At 51.6% G+C, this 22,803-nt stretch overlaps 1 protein-coding gene across 4 annotated transcripts; it reads left to right on the top strand.

The window, feature by feature from the left end:
• Nucleotides 1-620: 620 nt before the first annotated feature.
• Nucleotides 621-17,036, top strand: A1BG (alpha-1-B glycoprotein). Of its 4 annotated transcripts, none has more exons than XM_074315514.1 (10): nt 621-656; nt 6,832-6,955; nt 12,552-12,701; nt 12,785-12,820; nt 12,944-13,222; nt 13,628-13,900; nt 14,180-14,476; nt 15,119-15,415; nt 16,231-16,518; nt 16,860-17,036. In XM_074315514.1, exons 1-10 carry the CDS (start codon nt 636-638, stop codon nt 16,865-16,867), a joined length of 1,773 nt encoding a protein of 590 aa, XP_074171615.1. In that variant the 5' UTR covers nt 621-635; the 3' UTR covers nt 16,868-17,036. The 4 variants fall into 4 exon arrangements, with proteins under 4 accessions (XP_074171615.1, XP_074171614.1, XP_019567153.2 ...); XM_074315513.1 differs by having other exon boundaries at nt 621-677; XM_019711594.2 differs by lacking the exon at nt 621-656 and adding an exon at nt 1,660-1,785.
• Nucleotides 17,037-22,803: the final 5,767 nt, after the last annotated feature.

Genomic DNA, 22,803 nt, shown 5'->3' with positions numbered 1-22,803 from the left:
TTGGTGAGCTAAACCAGCTGACAAAACTCAGTGTGTTTATGTGGGGCAGGAGCCAAGGAATAGATGGGCACAGATGAGGGTGGGAAACCTGACCAGCTTATTCTACCCCGATGAACAAGTGGGGTTAACATCACCTTTGGGGTTAGGGGGGCTGTAGTTCACAAACAGGGCTGCAAATATTAGAATCAACAGTGGAGCTTTGACACTCAAGCTCCACTCCCAGCGGTGTGGCAAGTAGCACGCTCAACGGAACATTTCAAAGCCCTCCAGGTTTTTTCCACCCCAGCAAGGCTGAGAAGGGCCGATCGTTTCTGGGTCCGAATCTCCCAGAAGTCTGACTGGAAGCAAGGAATCATGGTAATGGCCAATCACCCGGTTTGCCAGGGTCCCGTGGGCGGGACTTTCCTCATCCGGATGCCGTCTCCTTGGCGACGACACAGGTTTGTGCCTCGTTAATTGGGTGTAGACTGCCTCAGTTGCTTTGACAGGCTTTCGGAGTGCCAAGGGACTGCGCTTCCCAGCAGGGCTCGGCGAGGGCTCCCGCCTACTCTTGAGGCGGTACCAAATCAGTGCCGCTGCAGCTGGGAGGAGGAGCGAGGAAGGCTCTGCGTGGCTTGAGGGGCAGGGACCAGGACATGTACGGCCGCCCCCAGCGAGTAAGTGGCCGCCCCCAGCGAGTAAGTGGCGTTCTGCTCCTAGCCGCTATCCCAGCCTGTTAGGCGCTTACGCCCATTCCCTCCCCACCCCCGCGCTCGGGTCCGGAGCCGAGGCCTGACCCGCGCGCACTTCGGTCTTCATGTTCAGGGTTCCGGCTGGCCATGGCACGTCGGGCGGGTGTGATCATTCTGGTTCTGGTTCCCATGTCCCGCATTTTGAGTGTGGAGATGAGGCCCACGATGGGAGGCACCAGGCCCAGGACCCCTCGTCGCGACTCTCGGAATCAAGACCATCTTCTCCCGTGGCTGACACTGGCCTCCCCGCTGCCTCTGGTTTTGCCCCCCGGGCTTTGCACTTGCCATTCCCTTGTCTCCAGACCCGGCGGCTCCTCCTCAGTCCCAATGTCCCCTCCTCGAAGAGGCTGAAGAAGCCGCTGCCTCCCTCCCTCATGCTCTCACGTCACTTTCTTTAATTTTCTCCTCATTCCTCTCTTGCCTGTGCTTATCTTAGTCACTCCCTGTAAGCGCCTGGTTTGGCTCCGCTGTGTCGCCCCACCCTGACACAGTCGACGTCCTGCAAGTGCTGAAGCTCGTCAGCAGGGCCCACGCACCAGTAGCCACAGAAAGGAGTTGTGCTGGCACTCAGGGCACTCCTGTCCTACTGGGAGTTGTACTGTAAAAGAGGACAGACAGGCTAGGGTCTGTGTCCCTGGGGCTATCAGTGGGGGTGAAAGTTGGTCTGTGACCCAGAGAGGTGAAGCCACCCTGGGCTTCGCATGGAGTCCATCCTCCACACCTCAAAGCTGCCTATGTTGACCTCGACCAACATCCTCTTGTCAGCTTCAGCAGGCTGAGTCCAAGGTCTGAGGACGTTCAGCCTCACTGGCCGCTTTCCTGTGTGCTGTTGCCATGTGGTTCTGCAGGGCTCAGTCTGGGACACGTTAACTTCTCAGCCCTCCTGTCTGCCGGAAGATGGCTGCTCTGTGTCCCATTCCTAGCAGCTCAGGGTACAGAGCAGATGGGAGGTCACTGTCAGAACACCTGGGACAGATGCAGTGCAGGGTTGGGACATGCCCCTGGGGTCCCTTGCCATGCTCTGCTCCAATGGTTCCAGATCATCCAGGTACAGGTAGGTAGTGTGACTGTGCAGGTTGGAAGCAGGATGGGGCCAGGTGGGGGAGGGACAGAGCCGCAGCCATCGTTGGAGGCTTCCACCTGCTGTGTCTGGTGCTGGGAGGCAGGTTTTTGTCCCAGCAGATGAGCAGAGGAGCTACCTGTGGGCATACGGTATCTGGTGACAGTTCTGGAGATGCCCTGTGTACATGGCTGACGGGTACCCCGCGGCCCATGTCGCTTCCTGCCAGGTGGGGGCTGGTTTTTCTTCCTGGGAATGTCCAGTCTTCTCTGACCCTCTGCCTAGGCATCTGACTCCACATGACCAGGGCCCAGGAGGTCCCTGTCAACCAAACCATCTTGTCGAGGGTCTGGACCAGTCTCTTCCTCAGTTTATGGTGGCTGCTGTAACAAATTACTACCAACTTGGTGGTTTAAAATAACAGAAATGGATTCTCTCAGCTCTGGAGGCCAGAAGTCTGCAATGATGGTGTTGACAGAGTGACACTCTGAAGCTCTGAGGCAGAAAGCATGCCATGTCCTAACTTCGGGTAGTTCCAGGTGTTCCTTGGCGTATGGTCACTGCCCTCCAGTCCCTGCCCCCTCCTCTTCTCTCTGCCTCCCTCTTATAAACATACCTGTCATTGGGTTTAGGCCCCACCGGGGAATTCAGGAAAACCTCAGGTCAAGATCCTTACATCTACAAATACAGTTGTCCCAAATGGGGTCACATTCACAGGTTCTGGAGATTAGGGTGTATAGGTATCTTTTGAGGGGTGGGGGTACCACTCAAGCCACTACCACCTCCTTCAGGGGAGCCTGCTCAATTGTGGGTGACCAGATGCCTAGAACACCATCCTGTGGCCTGTCCTTGGAGTCCATGGTGATTGGCCATCCTGGGTGTCTTCTCCCACCCTGATAGGTCCTTGGCCTCCAGACCCCTAGGGGTCCAGGAGGTCATGCTGAATGTTGGCCTGGGGCCCTGCTCTGGCTGCCAGCTACTATGCAAACCAGGGCACGAGGCCAGCAGCCATGACCCTGCATACACTAGAAGCCCTGGGACAGGAGCGTGGCAGGCACGCAGGTTCCATTGTCCCTCACATCTGGCACAGAGCACCCTGTGTGCTGTCAGAGGGACCCAGATCCCAGCTGTGGGGCTTCAGGGATGCACAACTGTAGAAGCCCTGGTCCTTCCCTAGGGATGATGCACAGAAACTCGGGTGCCTGCCGTCCTGCTGCTTAGCACTCACTGTGGGGCCCTTTCCTCTGTGTGAGGGGCCCGAATTTGCCCTGGAGTTACAGTTATACAAGGAGGAAGGGAGTGACAGGATCCCCACATCAGTGCTCGTGGCTAGGGAGCCCCTTTCCCTGTGTATGGGGATCTTGGATCCCAGCCTGGTAGTGTCCCTGGACTGATCCCCTTAGTAGAGAGTCGTGGGAGTCTCCCCAGCAGGTGTGCAGTTGGTCCCCCACAGGGTCAGCCTGGCCTCTGCAAAACCTCCCATGCCCAGAAGCAGAGGCTTGGGGTGCAGGGCAGACTGGGGAGGTGAGTGGGATGGGCCTGTTCTGCACAGCTCTCTGTGGAAGCAGTGGGCAACCTGAGGGTGGAGGACAGGGTTCCATGGTCACACGGAATGGGGCATGAGTACCCATGCCCCGTGTCCTGCCTGAGTCTTGCCCTTGCCAAGTCACAGCTTCCTATCTGTAAGTCAGTACCAGCAGTGCCCTGGGGCTCGGGACACTGTAAGGTATTACCCTGTGCCCCTGCATGCTGCCTGTTATTCCCAGCAGGCGTGTCCAGCTCCCTACAAAGAGTTTCTTTCTTGAGATTAGTGGTTTAAGAGATACCTGGTTGAAGAAAAGTCTGTGTCCTGGGGGGAGAATGCTGTGAACCTAGAGTTTAAGCTTCTGATGTGAAGATTCTGCTTGGTTGGTGTGCAGTCCGCTTGGCCAAGATAATGTTATATTTTTACCTGGCAATTTTAAAGACCTTGTTTTTCTTATTATGAAAGTGTTGTTCACACACACACACACACACACACACACACACACACAACTGTTCACCCTATGTAGTGCTGTTGCTGTGGCCGGGGCCCACATGACATCCTGGATGCGCTCATCCAGGCTGCCCTAGGACACACAGCAGGGCACGCTTACGGCAGGAACTCTGTGCCATGGCTGCATCCCATTTTTTAAAAAGATACAATTCACATAACAAATGAACCATTTTAAAGTGTACAATTCAGGTTGGTTCTTAGTATATTTTTTAGTTTTTAATATATTTACTAAGTGTACAACCATCACCATTATCTAATTCCAGAATATTTTCAGCACCCCAGAATTAAACTCCATACTCACTAAACAGTTATTCCCCATTCTTCCTCCCCTCAACCCCTGGCAACCACTAATCTACTCTTTGTCTTTGGATTTGCCTATTCTAGATTTCTCATATAAATGGAATTGTACAATATGTGGTCTTTTTGTGTCTGGCTTCTTTCATTGAGTATGTTTTCTGAGGTCAAACCATGTACCAGTACTTCGTTCCTTTTTTTTGCTGAGTAGTACTCCATTATATGGATGGACCACATTCTGTTTATCCGTTCATCGTTGATGGACATTTGTGTTGTTTCCACATTTTTGGCCATTATAAAAAAGGCTGCTATGAAAATTTGTGTACAAGTTTTTGCTCAAATTTCATTTCTCTTGGGTAGAACCTAGGAATAGAATTGCCGTATTATGCTCCATATTCTAGAGCAAGTACCTCCTTTGACCTCCCCCAGGTGGGGCCCATGAGGACCCCTCAGGAGTCATGCCCCTGAGCCTGCCCATCAGCCCTGGGCATGGTTTCCACTGTAGGTTAGATTTATATGCACCTACTGTTGGGCTGGCCAGCGTTGGTAGGGGTGGGACCCTCAGCTGCTAGCTACCCAGTACACCCTGTCATCCCCACCCCTGTTCTTGGAAGCTGCACCGTCAGCACCTTAGGGTGGACAGCAAACACACAAACAGGTGAGGAGAGCAGCCAGCTCACTTCCCATCTGGAAAGAATGTCCTTGAACTCTAATCCACAATGTTTGCTCCTCTCTCATATCCCCCCACAGGCCCACACAGTGATGGGTCACTCTCTAAGGGTCCCGTGGACAGTCTGGCATTGGTTGTGACATGCTAGTGTTTATTGTCACTCAGATGTGCTCACATTTGCTGGGAGAAGTTCCTAACTCTAGGGGCTCTGAGCACCCCTCTCCTTGGGTCTTAAGCTCCAGCTGCTAGCTTGTCAGGTGGAGAAACCAAGGCACAAAATGGCCATTGCCACAGTGTGGGAAGGTGTTGGCTTTCCAAGGAATAAGTCCTGATCAGTGCCACCCACAGGGAAGAGAGCCAGCACGGATCCATGCCCTCGTGGCTCCATGAAGTCTTAGTCAACCCGGACCCTGAGAGCGACTTTGAGGTGCAGACGGGGTGGGGGTGAGGTGCGAGGCGGGCCTCACCTGCCATGGTTGAAGGTCAGCCTCCCACAGGCCCGGAGGGGACAGGCGGGTTGTGCAATTATCACATGTGTGACTGGAGTGAGGGCTGTTTGAGAAACCTCAGGTCACAGCCTCACCTCCCACACTCAGAAAAACAGCCTCCTAAGAGTATGGCAGCGACAGCTGAGCTGCTTCTATGGCTTGTCACAATCTGTGGGATGTGTCTACCTCTGCATTTCACCTTTAAACAATCCAGTGTGTCTTATTTCCACTCAAAAACATTTGCCCCCAGAGCACTGACCATTGGTGCATCTTTGCCATTGTGGTTGTGATGTCCAAGGGTAAAAGAATCCACCAGAGATGGTTAGTAGCAGCAACTTGGAAAGCACCATGTCCACCCACTCTGAAGTGTCCTTGCTGAAAACGGGTAGAGGGTCTTAGTTAAATGCTTCCTTATTCTTTTAGTTCCTGGTCATGTTATTTCAGGCCACTGGGTGACCCAGGGGAACTGTTTATTAGAAATTTGCAAAACTGACGGAAAAAGGACAATGAGTCAGGGGAGAGTTGGAGCAAGCAATTTCACTAAATATGCTCAGATTTGTGGAATTTTTTATAAAAGGATGTCTGTACAGAGAAGGAGTAGAACTTGCACCCTTGTGCTTAGTGAGGTGGTGATTTTCTGTGGTCGCATATTCATGTCCCACAGGCTGTGCTGGACAGATCCAACTTTGCTCTGGAAGTAACAAGAACCAAGGGAAAATTCTCATTCTTAATCATGATCTCCTTAATACCGTGTTTCCCAAAAAATAAGACCGAGCCGGACAACCGGCTCTAATGCATCTTTTGGAGCAAAAATTAGTATAAGATCTGGTCTTATTTTACTTATTATAAGACCCAGTCTTATCTAACATAATATAAGACTGGGTCTTATATTAATTTTTGCTCCAAAAGAAGCATTAGAGCTGATTGTCCGGCTCGGTCTTATTTTTGGGGAAATATGGTAGGTCAGCTCTCTGAAATCAGTGACTATCACTGATCAGTAACGTGACTCACATGCAAGTCCTGTCTTCTTCTCCCTTTCCATTTTCCTACCACTAGGTGGGCCTTCTCTTCTGTCTGACGCCTGCATGTGTGTTGATTACACATGAGAGTCACCGTCCCTGGTCTGCGTGGTACAGCTGTCCCCACCGAGCAAGCCCCACCCAGAAGGAACAATTCTGAGCCGAATGTATGGCCTTCACAATCTCAGGCTAAATATTTATAGTTTGGTTTCACCTAAATGGTATCTTGGCACACATAATTTGTTTTCCCAGCAAGCCAGAAAAAGCAACTGTGGCAGGCAGAGTAGTACCCATCCTTTCCCTGGATAGTAGTACCCACACTTTCCCTCATCCCCAGCCCTGTGTGTATGTAACCTCACACGGCAAAAGGGGTCATGTGGTGTGATTAAGGGTCTCAATGTGGGAAGTCATCCTGGGTTAGTCATGATGACACTGTGTAATCCCAGGGTCCGTACAAGAAGAGGGAGGAGGCTCAGTCCAAGGAGGAGATGTGACAAAGACGCAGAGAGTGATAAACTTGATGTTTTGCTGCAGGCTCCGAAGATGGAAGACGGGACCAGGAGACAAGGAAAAGAGGTGGCATCTAAAGCTGGCAGACGTGGGTCCTGCCTCCAGAAGGAAGCGATGCTGCCTTGGTTTAGGACTCAGCTCCAGTGCTGTAAGACAATAAACTTGCATTGCTTTAAGCCACTAAATTGTGGTAGTTTGCTACAGCAGCAATAGGAAACTAACAGTCACAGTGAAATATGGAAATTGAGATGGTAGCTATCAGGCCTTCGTGGTGTTGGCTCTTGCTGGAATGATCAGGGCCCTACGCTCAGCTGTTTGCATTTGCAGTGAGGTCACCAGAGCTGAGAGTCCAGGCTCCTGGGCACAGGTAGGGAGGGGTGGATCTGGCTCACCTCCCAGAAGAGCACATTGTCAGGAGGCTGGAGGTCAGCAGTGGAGGGGGATTCTGGGGTGGGTGGCTGAGTAATTGGGATGTCCCTGTTGCTTGGAGGAGGGGACTGCTGAAGTCCCAAGCAAGGGGTGATGGTGGTTCAGCAGCTGGTGAAGAGGAAGGATGATGCTGGGGACCAGAGAGAGGCAAGGAAGCTGGTGCCTTGGTGGCAGTTTCGGGCATGGCCAACCCGAGACTAGGGGTGGGAGGCTCCAGGGTTCCCATTTCCTGGTGTCATTCCTTCTCCCTTTCCCTAGGTTGTGGAGAGCTGGGGGTCACCCAGCAAGCATCAGTCCTGGGGTCCTCATTCTTTGGCCCAGTTCTCCACCTCTTCCCTCTTGGGAACTGTCTACCTCCCTTTCTCTGCTCTGCCAGATCCTACAGCAGGACACCATGTTGGGGGCTGGCCCCAGGATGGAGACTTGGGCTCAGAACTCTGGGCAGGGAGGCATTCCCAAGGCAGATCCCCAGGGGCCAAGAGGAGAGACTCAAGACAGAGCTGAAGCCTCTGGCAGAGGACCTAGCTAAGAGATGCCTCTCTCAGGAGGGAGACCTACGTGGAAGAACAGCAGGCGGCAGGATGAGTTCCCCAGGTGGGGGCTCCGGGAGCTGGGGCCTTGGTGTGAGTCCCAGCTCAGAAACCCATCAGACTGCAGGAGCTGGACCCATCATGCAGGAGGGACATGGCCCCACCTCCTCTCAAGAACCTGACCTGGTCACCCCCCAGGGGCCGAATGCTGGGGAGGGCCCTTGTCGGAGCCCAGAAGGTGCCAGGGCTTCCAGCCACAGTTCTTGCTGGGCTTGGCATCACAGAGCGCCCCCTGAGGAGAAGCCCCCCATGTGTGACCAATCTGGGGCCAGGCGTTGCTCTTGAGCTGCTCCTGGGCTCACCTGTGCCCGGTCTACACAGACTATCCGTCTGGCAAACAGGGCACAGGCGCCTAGAGGTTCCCGAGGACCCTGCATCCTACTGTTCTCCAGAGCACCCTGATAGGGCTGTCTGGTGCGAGACGGTGTAGTTGGCGCAGGACGGTGTAGTGAGGCCTTTGCCTGGAGGGCCCCGCTGGCCCCGCAGGACCTGGGGCAGGCGGCAGAGTAGCCCCTAGACCTCGACGAGCAGCAGCAGATGGCGAGGTCCCCTTGGTGTGTCCTCTGTGTGGCCTGGCCTTGGGTCCTTGTCCCAAAGGCTGTGCATGTGTGACAAGTGCGGCAAAGCCTTCGTGCGCAACTGCAGCCCTGTGCGTCACTGGCGCACGCACACCAGCAAGCGGCCCTACGCGCGCGCCCAGTACAGCCGTGCTTTCAGCGAGCACTCTAACCTCAACCAGCACCAGAAGGGGCATCCTATTGTGCCCTGACCTGAGGACGCCCCTGAGCGAGAGGTTGTATTGGGCGGCAATGGGCCTAGGACCCGGCCCCATGGGAGCTGCACGTACTGGGAGCGCAGGGGCCACTACATCCGGTGCAGAGGATCACGGCTGGAGAAACTTCCTACGATGGTAGTCCCGCTGGTGATCCTGGGCCAGGCTGGGGACAGGTGTGGCCAGGAGGTGGTTCACTGTCCTGAGAGGGGTGCATCCCTGCTGAGACATGTCTTCAAGTGGTGGCCTATTGATAAGGATGTACTTAGGAATGAAACTGATGGTCAACTTACTAAAAAGCTATTTGACCTATGTGGCAAATTGTCCAGATCTGGTGTTCAGAAGCCTGACTTGAAATGTGACGATAAAGATTCATTTTGTCACCCAGATTCCAGACCTAGGTTGTTCCCAGATGCAATGTCTCTGTATTGAAAGGAGACCAATACCTCTTAAGGAAAGACCAGCCCTGCCACAAGGATAAACAGATTTTCCTCAAAGGGCCTGTGCCATTTTTTGTGGGGGGAGGAAATACCCAGATCAGGGATGGAGAGAGACTTAGTATCTTGAGGCTAATCCTCAAGTACTCGGTGGTTCACTGGACAGAGCAGAGTTTCATTGTGGTCAGATGACAAAGTGAGTTTGGGCTCGTTGTCTCCCTGTGCACACCCATGTGGTCATGTCCCCAGTTCCTGGGTAAGTAATTGGAAGAGACATATTCAGCGATGGTAGAATCCCCACTGAGGCTCTGCGGGGACCCTTAAGGTAGGAAGGTCCAAGCAGAAACCCCTTCGAACATTCCCTCCCTGCCAAGATGGCAAAGCAGAAGCAACACCACATCCCGGGGAGAACTGCAGAGATCAGTGCCACCATCGAGGACCTGAAAGACGCAGAGGTGGTGATTCCCACTGGACTCCCTGTCAGTCAACCCTCCTGTTCCGCCTTTGCAGAAGGTCGGTGGGTCCTAGAGCATGACAGTGGGTAAGCTTACTAGGTGCTGATTCCAGCTGTTGAGCTGTACCACATATGTCATCTTATCTGGCAAGTCAATTCAGTTCCGGGTACAAGTGTCATAAGGTATCTGGCTTCATGTGATCCACCTAGTCAACCCTGTTCCAAGCCTCAGGGTCCCCTTCCTTTCCACGAAGTGCCCTAATTTTCACATATGACAATTTGACGTAATCCAGTTTGCAATTCTGAAATACGTGCAATTAAATTTTGTATTTAAGTTTCAGCTATGTATTCCCTTTGTCTACAATGAGTCAGTTCTTTTAGGGTCTTAGAAGCTCTCTGATTCTCCCTGCTAAGGATTTAGAGCCCTGAACATGTCATTTTCTTTCTGTAACTTCTGCAGTAGTCATAAAGTCATCAATGCTGCCATCAACTCCCCAGTGCAGTGGCCACTCGGTTTCCCAAGGCACTTCATTTCAACTGACACTTCATTTCAAGCCACCACAGGTGACAGTTTAATTACACCCCCACCTACCATGGATTGCCAGCACCCCATTGTGTTGGCAAGGAGTTCGGTACTGTGCTCCAGAACCAAATCAAACCCAGAATCCCAACTTTGAGGGTGTGTTTCTTGGGATCCCTCTTGACACTAAGTATCACATTAGTTGGGGTCTAGGCAGGAAACAAACTGCACTAAATATTTCAAACAGGACTAAATAAGGGAGTTGGTTATGCAGGATTTGCAAGGCTCAAAAGATGTGGGATGTTGCTGAAACTCAGAGATCAATACTTTCAGGGAGTCCCCACCACCCATAAGGGGACCCCAAGGGAAGACATGGTGACACCAGAATCATGAGGCCAACAGGAGTGTGCAGCGAGGCTGGTGTTGGGAGCGCTGAAAGAAACTCACAGGCTCCCTGCTCTCGGCGACCAGCCTTATCTCTGCAAACCTCTGACCTGACCATGCCCTGCCCACCTGAGTGGTCCCATGCCCGTGGCCTGAGGTTCAGCCAGTGTTTGATGGTCTCCGCTCTGCTACTCTGGCCTGGCCACCAGTCCTTGTCTGGGTGCCTCAGGCCTTGGCATTCAGTGGTCCCTTCTGCAAGGAATGCCCTTGACTTCCCCAGCTCCTGCCTGGAACATGCAGCCTTCTTCTAGGCACTGGCTTGGAGCTGTGGTTGGTGAGTGTGCAGCAGGTGCTTAGCAAATGTGGAAAGGAAACCAGACATTATCGGGAGTCTTCCAGATCCCCGTCTCACTCAGCAGAGCCAAAGGCCCAATGTGACTGCTCTCCATTACAGCTCTGAGCTCTCTTCCTGCCCTCTGGCCCTTGCCTCCCCCAGTCCCGACATCCTGCCCCACACCCTGCCCGAATGCTCCTCCCCCAGTTATCCACAGGGCTCATCTTCCTTGCTTGCCTCCTCAGCTCTCTGCTTCCCGAGAAGTCTTCTCTGGCCCTCCAATGCCACATTGGCCCTCCAATGCCACATTGGCCCTCCAATGCCACATTGGCCCCTCAGCCCCACGTCCTGGGGATTTGTGTTCCTCCCAATGCCGACCCTCTGCTTTCTCCATTTCCCCGACCAGTCTGGGCTCCATGTGGGCAGGGCTGGGTTGACACTGTTCTACTGTCTTCTCTGTGTCAGGCACACAGGAGATGCTTAATAAATGCTTGTGGAATGACTGGGTGACGAGGAAGGCAGTTCAGGTGGGAGGTGAGAGCTGGGAAGTTTCCATGGGCCCTGAGCCTGGACACCCATGGTGGAAACCAGATCTCCAGGGGTGGGATGATAGGACTTCCTCAGAGGTCCAGTGTGAGGAAACCTTATTTTCACCCCTCCCATTGTATCCCATGGGGCTGTGCTTTTGGGAGATGAGGAGGCCATGGGTAGATAGCAAGAAGGGGAGGCCAGGGTGAGGGGAGGCCTGGCCTCTCCCCGAGGCTACACCTACACAAGTGATCACAGGCAACTCAGCCACTGTCCACAGCCTGAGCGCTTGTCCAGTGTCAGGGCCAGAAGCACAGGTCTGAACTGAGTATCCTGGGTGCAAAATCGACTACAAACCCACAGCGGGTCACACAGTGCAGAACTAACCAGTGATGGAGAAGAAGGAACTACAGCTCCCAGAAGGGCCAGGATATGCCTCCAGAAAGCTGTGACATGTCAACTATAGGAAACCCAGACCAGGTGAATCCCACTTGGCTGTTACATGTGAGATATGAATGAGGTGGGCTCTCTGCCCATGTGACCTCAGCCACTCCGTGACTGGTGGGGCTCAGGGTCTCCTTGGACAAAAGGGTCCCAGCGCTGTTCAGGAAATGAGGGAGTATGCAAAGAAGGCGCATACCGGGCCTCATCTCCTTCCCACCTAACACAGGTGTGATGGCAACACCACCTACTCCCTAAGTTTGTCCATCCAGAACATGGCGGACATGTGGCAGAAGGTACCTTGGAATTGTATCAGTTACTTTTATTCATTGCTTGTTATCTTATCACTATTAACTATTATCCATAAGCAAGCCATTAATTTTAATATTCACTTATTATTTCATATATTCATTATATCATTTATTTTTAATATTTAGTATTTTGTTATTAATTTGTTGTCATTTATTGTATTATTTTTAATATTTAGTGTTATTATTTCTAGTATTATTAATTTTATTTAATTTTTTCACTTTAATGATTTTATTACTTATTAGTAATTGTGTTCATTATTCCATTATATTTTATTTATTTCAATTTATTTGTTATTTGTTATTACATTATTTGTTCTAATATTTATTTTATTTTTTAAGTTGTGTTTTTTAATTTTTTCATTTAAATTATTTTACTATTTATTGATTTTCTTTACTTGTTATTGTTTTCTATTTTTACTGATTAATTTTTATATCATTTTTATTCTTTATTATTAATTTAGTTTATTAATTATGATACTAATTATCATTATTGCTGGGGTTCCTGAAGCCGTGGGCGTTTGCCCTTTGTCCCCAACCTCTGCAGGTTCCCGCCTCCCAAGGACAAACAGCGGTAAGAGGTCAGTGTCCAGCGCTGCTCTTGCAGTGTCACTGAGGCCTTATCACCCAGACATTCACCCGGCTGGACTGAGGCTGACCACCATGTCCATGCAGATGGCCTTCCTGCTGCTCTGGGGTGAGGCATCCTGTGCCTGGGTCCCCTGGAGTGGGAGGGCAGGAAGGGGCAAGAATGTGGGCCTCAAAGGTACGTCTCCACAGGTTTCTCCCTGAGCCCAGCGCCACAAGCAGCTGTAGGTGAGCCTGGGCCAGGCCTGGGGATGGTGGGTGCATGTGGGGCCTGCATGATGTGCGCATGCATGCTCTGGGGACAGTGGGCACATGCAAGTGGTGCCAAGTTCTGAATCCCCCCACACACAGTAATCGAGACACAGCCGATCCTGTGGGCAGAGGCAGAATCGCTGCTGGAACCCTGGGCCAATGTGACACTGACATGCCGGGCCCGCCTGGGGACCACAGATTTCCAGCTGTTCAGGGATGGGGTGCCCCAGGAGCATGTGCACCTTGATTTAATCACCATGCAGCACCAGTACCCGCTAGGAGCAGTGACGGGTGACAACCAGGGCCTTTACCGCTGCCGCTCTGGCCTGGGCAGTGGATGGACCCAGCTGAGCAACCTGCTGGAGGTGACTGGGGCAGGTGAGCAGGGGCTTCTGTGGGGCCAGCAGCAATGGAGAGGGGGCTGCTGGAGAGGCCCCGCTTCCTGCACTCCTCACTCCTTGTCCTCCTCTTCCACCCCCACCCCAAGCAGCTAGGTGACCTTGGGCAAGTCGCCTGACATCTCTGAACCTCAGTTTCCCCATCTGTAAAGTGACGGTGATGTTTGTACTGAACCCAGAAGGTTGTGAGGAAGAAATGCCTGAGTCCCCACAAAGTGCTTAGGGCAGGCATAGCACAGAGTAGACTCCCTAATGCATCCTCCTCCCATTTTATATCCATGTCCACCCCTCACCCCCACCCCTTACTTTCTCACATTTTCATGAGTGTGATCCACCATGTCTCCCAAGTCATGCAGACCCACCATCGACCCTGTCCCACCTGCAGAGTCCCTGCCCGCCCCCCTGCTGTCAAGCGAGCCTGTGTCCTGGATCGCACCGGGCCTGAACACGACTCTGCTGTGCCGTGGTGGACTTCGGGGTGTGACCTTCCTGCTGAGGCGTACAGGTGATGACCAGTTTCTGGAGGTGGCTGAGGCCCCTGAGGACGTGGAGGCCACCTTCTCAGTTTACCAGGCTGGGAACTACAGCTGTAGCTACCGGACCCATGCAGCTGGCACCCTCTCTGAGCCCAGTGCCACTGTGACCGTGGAGGACCTGGGTGAGTGTGTGGACCATCCGGAGGGCTTCCTGGGGAAAGAGGTTCCTGGAGGACTGAGCCGCCTTTACCTTGTCTCCCAACCCTGGACACCCCTGCCCAGGACTGGGAAACAGTTGCCTGGATCACAGCGGGGCCTGAGCACCACACTGCTGTGCTGTCGGGAGGCCTGGGGATGGGGCTTCCTGGGCTGCCATCGGCAGGGCGGAGGTCCGGAGGCTGGGCTTTCTCAGCGAAAGGGAAGTTAAGCGTCCACCGTGCCAGCCACCCTCTGCCTTGTAGCGGCATTGCCACCGCCCACGCTGAGAGTCAACAGAGAGTCTGCAAAAGTTTTGCGCCCTGATGAGGGAGTCACCCTGGTCTGCCAGGCGCCCCTGAGCAGCGTGAACTTCCAGCTGCGACGCGGCAAGGAGGAGCTGCACGTGACCATGAGCAGCACCAGCCCAGACCGCGTCTTCTTCCAGCTGAACGCGTTGGCCTTGGGGGACAGCGGACTCTACACCTGTCGCTACCGCCTGAACGACGAGCTCACGCCCTGGTCCGCAGACAGCTCACCAGTCGAACTCCTACTGAGCGATGGTGAGCCTGGCGCTGCGCCCTGGGCAGCCGGGGAGACACCCAGGGAAGGTCCCCAGAACTGCACGGCTGTGAGTCAGGGCTCAGTCCCGACTCATGTGCCCGGCCTCAGTTTCCCTGGTTGAGAATGGGACAATGAGCTCAGCAACCTCGAGGCCCCGTGAAGAATAATTGGGTCAACACTCAAGCCTGGCACAGGCCATGCGGACGCCACGTGCCCGGGGACCTCTCCCCCAAGCCCACCCCCAGCTCCTGGGGGCAGGTGGGCGCAGAGGCCTGCCTGTAAAGGGCAACCGGGCTGGGCTGCAGGATATGCACAGGACCCACACAGGGCGTTCAACCCCGGAAGAGGACCCTGGGCCGGTACAAGGGCCGCCCCGGGCTCCATGACAAAACACGTCCCCCTCCCTCCGTCTGTTCTTATGGACAAATTAACAAGGAACAGTGCAGGAAGGGATCCAAGGAGGAAGGGCACCAGAGGTCGGGAGCGAGACCCTGCTTTCAGCTGGGTGGTCCCTCAGGGCGTCGGGCGGGGGCGGAGGGAGCAGAGCTGACTATTTTGGGCAGAAGGCTCAGCCCCGGCCAAGATCGCGCGTGCGGCCCAAGACTCCCCTGGCCACCAGGGTCACCCTCATCTCCCCGTAGAGACGCTGCCGGTGCCCGAGCTCTCGGCACAGCCAGCGACCCTGCGCCCTGCGCCCGGTGCACTGGTGCAGCTGTGGTGCCGCGGGCCCCGGGCGGGCTTGCGCTTCGCCTTGCTGCGCGAGGACGATGCGAGATGCCGGGTCCACAGTCTCCAGAGCCCCGCCGGGGCTGAGGCCCGCTTCGAGCTGCGTGACGTCTCGCTGGTGGACTCGGCCAACTACAGCTGCGTCTATGTGGACACCGCACCGCCTTTCGCGGGCTCGGCGCCCAGCGCGCGCGTGGAGCTGCGGGTGGACGGTAAGTGGACCAGGCTGTGTCCACGCCGGCGGGCCAGGCACTTTGGAGCCTCCTCCTGCCTGGTGTACAGTGAGATGCCTGCTTTTCCTGGTGCCAAAGGGATGCGCTCTGGTCCTGCGTCCTGCCCACGTACACGACTCCTTATGGGAATGCGGGGTTGGCCGTGCTGAGGACGCCTTGCATCGGGTTTATTTCCCTGCGACGTGAGTGCGTAGGCTGCGTGTAGCGCTGTTCAAATCCCTGAAGGCTTTGCTCCCTCTTGTGCCTCAGTTTCCCTGCATCATCAGATTATTGCCCAGGCAGGGATTATTGCCCTGCCTGGGTCCCCGTCCTGAGGGGTGGAGGGTTAATGTGTAATCCCCCCACCCCTCCCTATCCCTGGGGACTGTTTGTTGATCTGATTTCCTCATCAATGTCCCCACGGGGCAGAGGCCATGGGCACACAGGTCCTGCCTCCAGACATTTGACTGGGCCATGCGCTCTGCAGGGAACACCGTTTACCTTTGTCATTTCTTCCTTCCCCTCACCTGTCCTGGGGCCCAATGTACCTCATACCAGGGACCCCAAAAAGTCTCAGAGCTGGCCTGGGGACACACAAGGTCCAGGGGAAGGGAGTCATGCAGGGAAACAGACAGTTACAGCGTCGTGGCCATGATGTGATGGCAGCTGTCTCCGCTCAGGGCCAAGAAAGGGGGAAAAGGTGTGGAGGACAAAGGCCAGCAGGCCTGGGCTTTAGTGTGTGTGTGTGTGTGTGTGGGGTGGCAGCTGCTGCCCGAAGGGAGGGCCTCACTTGCCTGACCCTCTGTTCCACCCAGGGCCCCTTCCCAGGCCGCAGCTCCGGCCCCTGTGGAGTGGGGCTGTGAGTCCGGGCCATGATGCTGTCCTGCACTGCGAGGGCCATGTGCCCGAGGTCACCTTTGAGCTGCTGCGGGTGGGTGAAACGGTGGCTTCGACCACACTCTGGGTCGCCCACCCCTCTGCGGACCTTGTGCTGACTTACGTGGGACCCCAACATGCTGGCAACTATAGCTGTCGTTACCGTTCCTGGTGGCCCAAGCTCTTTCTGTCCGAGCTCAGCAACCCGGTGGAGGTCCAGGTGGCAGGTGAAGTTCCTCTTGGTTCTGAGGGCTGGGTTCCTCCCCCTGCCTTTGCCTAGACTGACCTCCACTGGGAGTGCCCTTTCCTGCACCTATTCTCAGCATGTTGGTTAGTATGCCCAGCCTCTGCCAGGTCCATGAAGAATTGCAGGCAGGGAAACACATGCATAGGACCTGAGGCAGAGTGGCTTGGTCAGCTGGAGCACCCAGGGAGGCCTGGGTGTGGGGGGTTTTGGCTGGCAGCTGACTAAGCCACTTCCTTCCTGTGGGGCCTCAGTGAGGTCTGCCCTGATTGCGCACAGGATGCCTCCTTCCCCTACCATTTCTCTTTTGTTGAATTCGGCTAGGAAGTTGATGGAGCTGCAGACCCAGGCTGCTGAGGGTATCCTGGAGAAGTACTTCCTCATCTGGCTCTGATCCTTTTTGCTGCAGCCAGAGGCTGGACTCCCCCCTGGGGGTGGGAGGCAGGAAGGCTCTCCCTAATTCCTCCTAGGAACCAATAAATGTGATGAGAGACTTTAAAATGTTTCTTTTGCTGATGGCAGTCCTGCTGCAGGAGCTGGATGCCCAAGGCTGAGGGAAGTGGGCTAGGATAGTGTCCTTGAAGGTGGATGGACTCTGGGTTGAGTCCTGAGGGTAGAGGGGCTAAGGACTGGCTCCTGGGGCCATAGTTTTGAAGACCCCCCCTTCTTCTGCCTTTTTCCATCAAGCAGCCTCCTACTCCCCAGGCACTTGTGCCTGGCCCCATCAGATAATGGGTAGGTAGCTTGAGGCTCCAGACACACTCAACCCCCACCTTGACCAAATTGATCCCCACACTGGGAGGCAGTTCAGAGGCTGCATTTTGTAGTCTGTCCTCCTGGTCTGAGTGGCCAACAGGTGGTGGTGCTGGACTGTGTCTCCAGCCAAAGGCCAGGTCTCCACCATCGAAGCTTGAAGCTGTGGGTAGGGTGGGACTCATTCCTGCTCTTCCCTGGTGTCCCTCATTTCTGAGCCCTCATTGCCCCACAGACACCCTTCTGGACCATTGCCCATCCCCTTCTTGGAGCTTGGCCCTCCAGGTACTGGCTAACCGTATACAACTAATATGCTAACTACATATAACCAATACTTAATAAGCTGTGTTTTTCAAGGAATTTGCCTATTTCATCTCTGTGGTCTGATTTACATATTCGTGTAGTTTTTAAAACCTGTAGGGTGGATAGTGATGTCACGTCTTTCATGCCTGATGTGTCCCTTCGTCCCCACCCCTTCTCCCTTTCTGTCAATCTTTTCAAAAAACAAACTTGCCTTTACTCATTTTTTCCTGTCTTTTCTATTTTGTGGTTCTCTACTTGTGTCACTATTCCCTTCTTTTTACGACCAAATTAATTTTTTGTTTGTTTTTACTTCAGGTGGAAAGTTATATCACTGATTTTGAGAGGCAGATATCAGTAACAGCTTAATATTAGGTTGTTAAAATAGGTTTGTATTCGTTTAAATAATAGGAAATTTTTTGTGGATAAAAAAGGTCAAATAGTGCCATGAAATTGCCACTATTTGATCTATTTGACCTTTTTTATGAAAGTGCCACTATTTGACCTTTTTTAAAACACAAATAATTTCCTATGATTTAACCGAATACAAGCCTATTCTTTAAAAATCAACTTTATTAAGGTTTAATTTATATACAATAAGATACATACCTTTCAAGTGTTTAATGGAGTTTGACACATGTCTACACCCATGTAACCATGACCATAATCAAGATCTATATATTGTGTGTGTGAACAAGTCTACGAGTTTAAATGTCCCCATTAATATCTGAAATTACTACAGCTCCATCGGCTTTCTTTAGCTTCACTCCTGCCTTGTATATCCTTCAACTTTTCCATGTCCTTGTTTTAGGTGTGTCTCTTCTGAAGAACACCAGAGGCGGGGGGTGAGAGAAATGGGTGAACTTTTTTTTTCAGTTTAAATAAACTGAATTTAAAAAATCAAAGTCAAAATCAAAACCACAATAACTCTCCAGTAGATAGGAACTGACCCCAACAATAAACTTTGATAATAAAGATGAAAACAAACAAACAAAAAATCCACAATGAGATACCACTTCACTTCCTCTAGGTTGTAGAAAAAAAAAAGATAGACAATAACAAGTGTTGGTGAGGATGTGGAGAAGTTGAACCCCTCATACACTGCTGATGGGGATGTAAAACAGTGCAGCTGCTTTGGAAAATAGTTTGGCAGTTCTTCAAAATGTTAAATGTAGAGTTATTATATGACCTAGCAATTCTCTCATAGGTATGTAGCCAAGAGAAATGAAAATATACAGCCACAGAGAAACCTGTTTACTAACCTTCATAGCAACATTATTCACAGTAGCCAAAAAGTGGAAACAACCCAAGTGTCCATCAACAGAAAAAATAGATAAGCAAAATGTGGTGTATCTATTCAGCCATGAAAAGGAATGAAGTATTGATATATGCTACATGGATGAACCTTGAAAATATGCTGAGTAAAATAAGCGAGTCCCCAAAGGACACATATTGTATGACTCCGCTTACAGTGAAGCGTCCAGAATAGATAAATCCATGGAGACAGGAAGTAGATTTGTGGTTGCCTAGGGCTGGGGGAAGGGGACAATGAGAGTGACTGCTAATGGACAGAGGGCTTCTTTTCCCGATGATAAAAACGTTTTCAAATTGATTTAAAAAACAAAACAGGGCCAGCATGGTGGCTCAGGCGGTTGGAGCTCCGTGCTCCTAACTCCGAAGGCTGCCGGTTCGATTCCCACATGGGCCAGTGGGCTCTCAACCACAAGGTTGCCAGTTCGATTCCTCGACTCCCGCAAGGGATGGTGGGCTCTGCCCTCTGCAACTAAAACTGAACATGGCGCCTTGAGCTGAGCTGCCGCTGAGCTCCCGGATGGCTCAGTTGGTTGGAGCATGTCCTCTCAACCATAAGGTTGCCGGTTCGACTCCGGCAAGGGATGGTGGGCTATGCCCCCAGCAACGGCAACTGGACCTGGAGCTGAGCTGCGCCCTCCACAACTAAGACTGAAAGGACAACTTGAAGCTGAACAGCACCCTCCACAACTAAGACTGAAAGGACAACAACTTGACTTGGAAAAAAGTCCTGGAAGTACACAGTTCCCCAATAAAGTCCTGCTCCCCTTCCACAATAAAATCTTTAAAAAACAAAACAAACAAAAACATATGCCTGATAATGGAGGTATCACACTTCCTGACTTTGGCTTGTACTACAGGGCTACAGTAATCAAAACAGCATGGTATTGGCAGAAAAACAGACACATAGACCAATGGAATAGAATTGAGAACCCAGAAATAAAACCACATAAATATGGACAGATAAGTTTTGACAAAGAAGCTAAAAACATACAATGGAGCAAAGACAGCCTCTTCAATAAATGGTGCTAGGAGAATTGGATAGCCACGTGCAACAGAATGAAACTGGACTGCTATTTGTCACCATGTACCAAAGTTAATTCAAAATGGATCAAAGACTTAAGCATAAGACCTGACACAATAAACTGCAGAGAAGAAAACATAGGTACTAAACTTATGGACCTTGGGTTCAAAGAGCATTTTATGAATTTGACTCCAAAGGCAATGGAAGTAAAAGCTAACATAAACGAATGGGACTATATGAAACTTAAAAGCTTCTGCACAGCAAAAAAACCATTGACAAAATAAAGAGGCCACCAACTGAATGGGAGAAGATTTTTGCAAACAGTGCCTCTGATAAGGGGCTAGTATCCAGAATATACAAGGAACTCATGCAACTCAACAACAAAAAAACAAACAACCCAATTGAAAAATGGGCAGAGGACCTGAAGAGACATTTCTCCAAAGAGGGCATACAAATGGCAAATAGGCATATGAAAAAATGCTCAACATCACTAATCATCAGAGAAATGCAAATCAAAACCACAATGAGATATCACCTCAGCCCAGTCAGAATGGCTATCATCAACAAGACAAATAGTAGCAAATGTTGGAGAGGCTGTGGAGAAAAAGGAACCTTCACACACTGTTGGTGGGAATGCAGACTGTTGCAGCCATTATGGAAGGCAGTGTGGAGGTTCCTCAAAAAATTACGAATAGAATTGCCATATGACCCAGCAATCCCTCTCCTGGGTATCTACCCAAAAAATCTGAAAACATTTAGAGATAAAGACACGTGTGCTCCAATGTTCATTGCAGCTTTGTTTACAGTGGCCAAGACATGGAAACAACCAAAATGTCCTTCGATAGATGAATGGATAAAGAAGTTGTGGTATATATACACAATGGAATACTATTCGGCGGTAAGAAAAGATGATATAGGAACATTTGTGACAACATGGATGGATCTTGAGAGAGTAATGCTGAGCGAAATAAGTCAGACAGAAAAAGCAGAGAACCATGTGATTTCACTGATATGTGGTATGTAAACTAAAAACAACAAAAGAACAAGACAAACAAATGAGAAACAGAAACTCATAGACACAGACAATAGTTTAGTGGTTGCCAGAGGGTAAGGGGGGTGGGGGGTGGGGGGTGGGAGATGAGGGTAAGGGGGATCGAATATATAGTGATGGAAGGAGAACTGACTTTGGGTGATGAACACACAATGGGATTTATAGATGATGTAATACAGAATTGTACACCTGAAATCTATGTAATTTTACTAAAAATTGTCACCCCAATAAATTTAATAAAATAAAATTAAAAAAACAAAAACAACAAAAACATATGCCTGGATTTGAAAGAAGTCCCATTTGCTATATTTGTCTTACTTGGTGTATTGAGTATAGTAATGCTTTTTGATACTGCTGAGGTATTTGGATGTGCTCCCAAATCTGAAAGCTTCCAGTTGCTGGCAGTATAAACTTGGCCAGTCACTTACCTTCTCCTGCCCCTCATCCCTGCCTCTATAAAATGGGGACAGTCATCTTGCTCAGTGTTGTGTGGGGATTAATGGGATGTATGATATTGGGCAGAATGACCAGCACATGTAGGCCCTTAAAAAAGATTTCCCTTTGACCTCCTCCTGCCTTAGACAGACATGGACAGACACGAATTTCACGACAAAGTGGGTGCTAGAGATACTCAGATTGTCAACAGGACAGGCAGCCAGCTCTTTGGTGACAGAGACTAGGAGAGTCGAGGCAGAGACAGGTGTGCAAGTCAGAGGCAGGTCCAGGCCCTGGGTCAGCTGCTGCACAAAGCAGGTCACTGAGGTTCAGGGAAGTCACTTATTGGAGGCCCCTCTGCAGCCTAACTTTAGGCCCCCATCTTTTCTACTGCCTGCAGCCTGCTGAACGCCTGTGGGATCATTTCACTGGGGATGTATGTCTCTCATCTCTGAGTTTCTCCCTGTGTCTGTCAAATTTCTCTCCATCTGTCAGTCTCAGCTGCACTGAGTGTGGCAGTCTGCCTGTGTCTGGGTGTATGTGGGGCTGTCTGAGATACTAACACAAGATCTCTGTCTCCCTGGATCTCAGTCTTCCTGTTCTGAACCTGTCTCCTTGGTTGATCTTATGTACCTGTTTACTTGTGACACAGAGGAAACAAATCCTAGAGACAGAGCAGATGACCAGTACACAACAAAATGGTGGGTCAAATGGTTCACACATGATGGGATCATCACAGAAACAGAAGAAAACAGATGGAAACTTTGAGAGTCAGGAACAGAGGCTGTGACATCTAGTGCCAGACGTAGACCCAGAAAGGGACTGGGACACAGAACTGTGAGAGAAGGCCAGAGTGTGTTGACAAGAGGCTGGCAGTCCAAGTCCATGGCACCAGGGGACCACAGAAAAGGCAGACTCAATACAGCAGCATATCACTGAGGCCACTGTGTGCCAGGCCCTCTGAATACTGGCCCCCTGGGAGAATTGGACTGTTGTTGCCTTGCCTCCCCACGGCTGGTGGGGAGGCAGCCTGAAAACATATACAAGGACACTGCAGAGTGGAGCATGGCGACTGCCTGGGAGGGCACCAGTCACAAGACATTCGTTAAACAGACGTGGGTCAGGGCCTGCTGCGTCCCCTATTAATATGTGGTGGGTCTGTGCTGTGGGTACTGAGGATAAGACATGGTACCTGCTGACGGAAACTCTCAGCATCCTCGGAAAACAGACTCCGCGCTTGCAAGGAGCGAGTACAACATGGCAGGAGGTTCAGGACAGGTCAGAAGCAGGTGCTCTGGAAGTGGAGAGGGCAAGTTGAGTTTGGCTTGAGGAGGGGGGAAGACATTGCTGGGGAAGACGATATCTGAAACATCTTGGAGGAGAGAGGACAGGAG

This window comes from Rhinolophus sinicus, linkage group LG11 (genome assembly GCF_036562045.2).
Source record: "Rhinolophus sinicus isolate RSC01 linkage group LG11, ASM3656204v1, whole genome shotgun sequence".
In the NCBI taxonomy this organism is placed as follows: Eukaryota; Metazoa; Chordata; class Mammalia; order Chiroptera; family Rhinolophidae; genus Rhinolophus; species Rhinolophus sinicus.
This window is presented reverse-complemented; position numbering and strand designations above follow the sequence as displayed.

What these genes read in the sequence shown, in the direction of transcription:
- A1BG (XM_019711594.2), top strand. Translation starts at nt 1,675, where the DNA reads ATGGGAGGTCACTGTCAGAACACCTGGGACAGATGCAGTGCAGGGTTG. An exon ending in TCCAGATCATCCAGGTACAG is followed by an intron (nt 1,786 to 6,831) that starts GTAGGTAGTGTG and finishes GTTTTGCTGCAG; the next exon opens with GCTCCGAAGATGGAAGACGG. An exon ending in GGCCTTCCTGCTGCTCTGGG is followed by an intron (nt 12,702 to 12,784) that starts GTGAGGCATCCT and finishes ACGTCTCCACAG; the next exon opens with GTTTCTCCCTGAGCCCAGCG.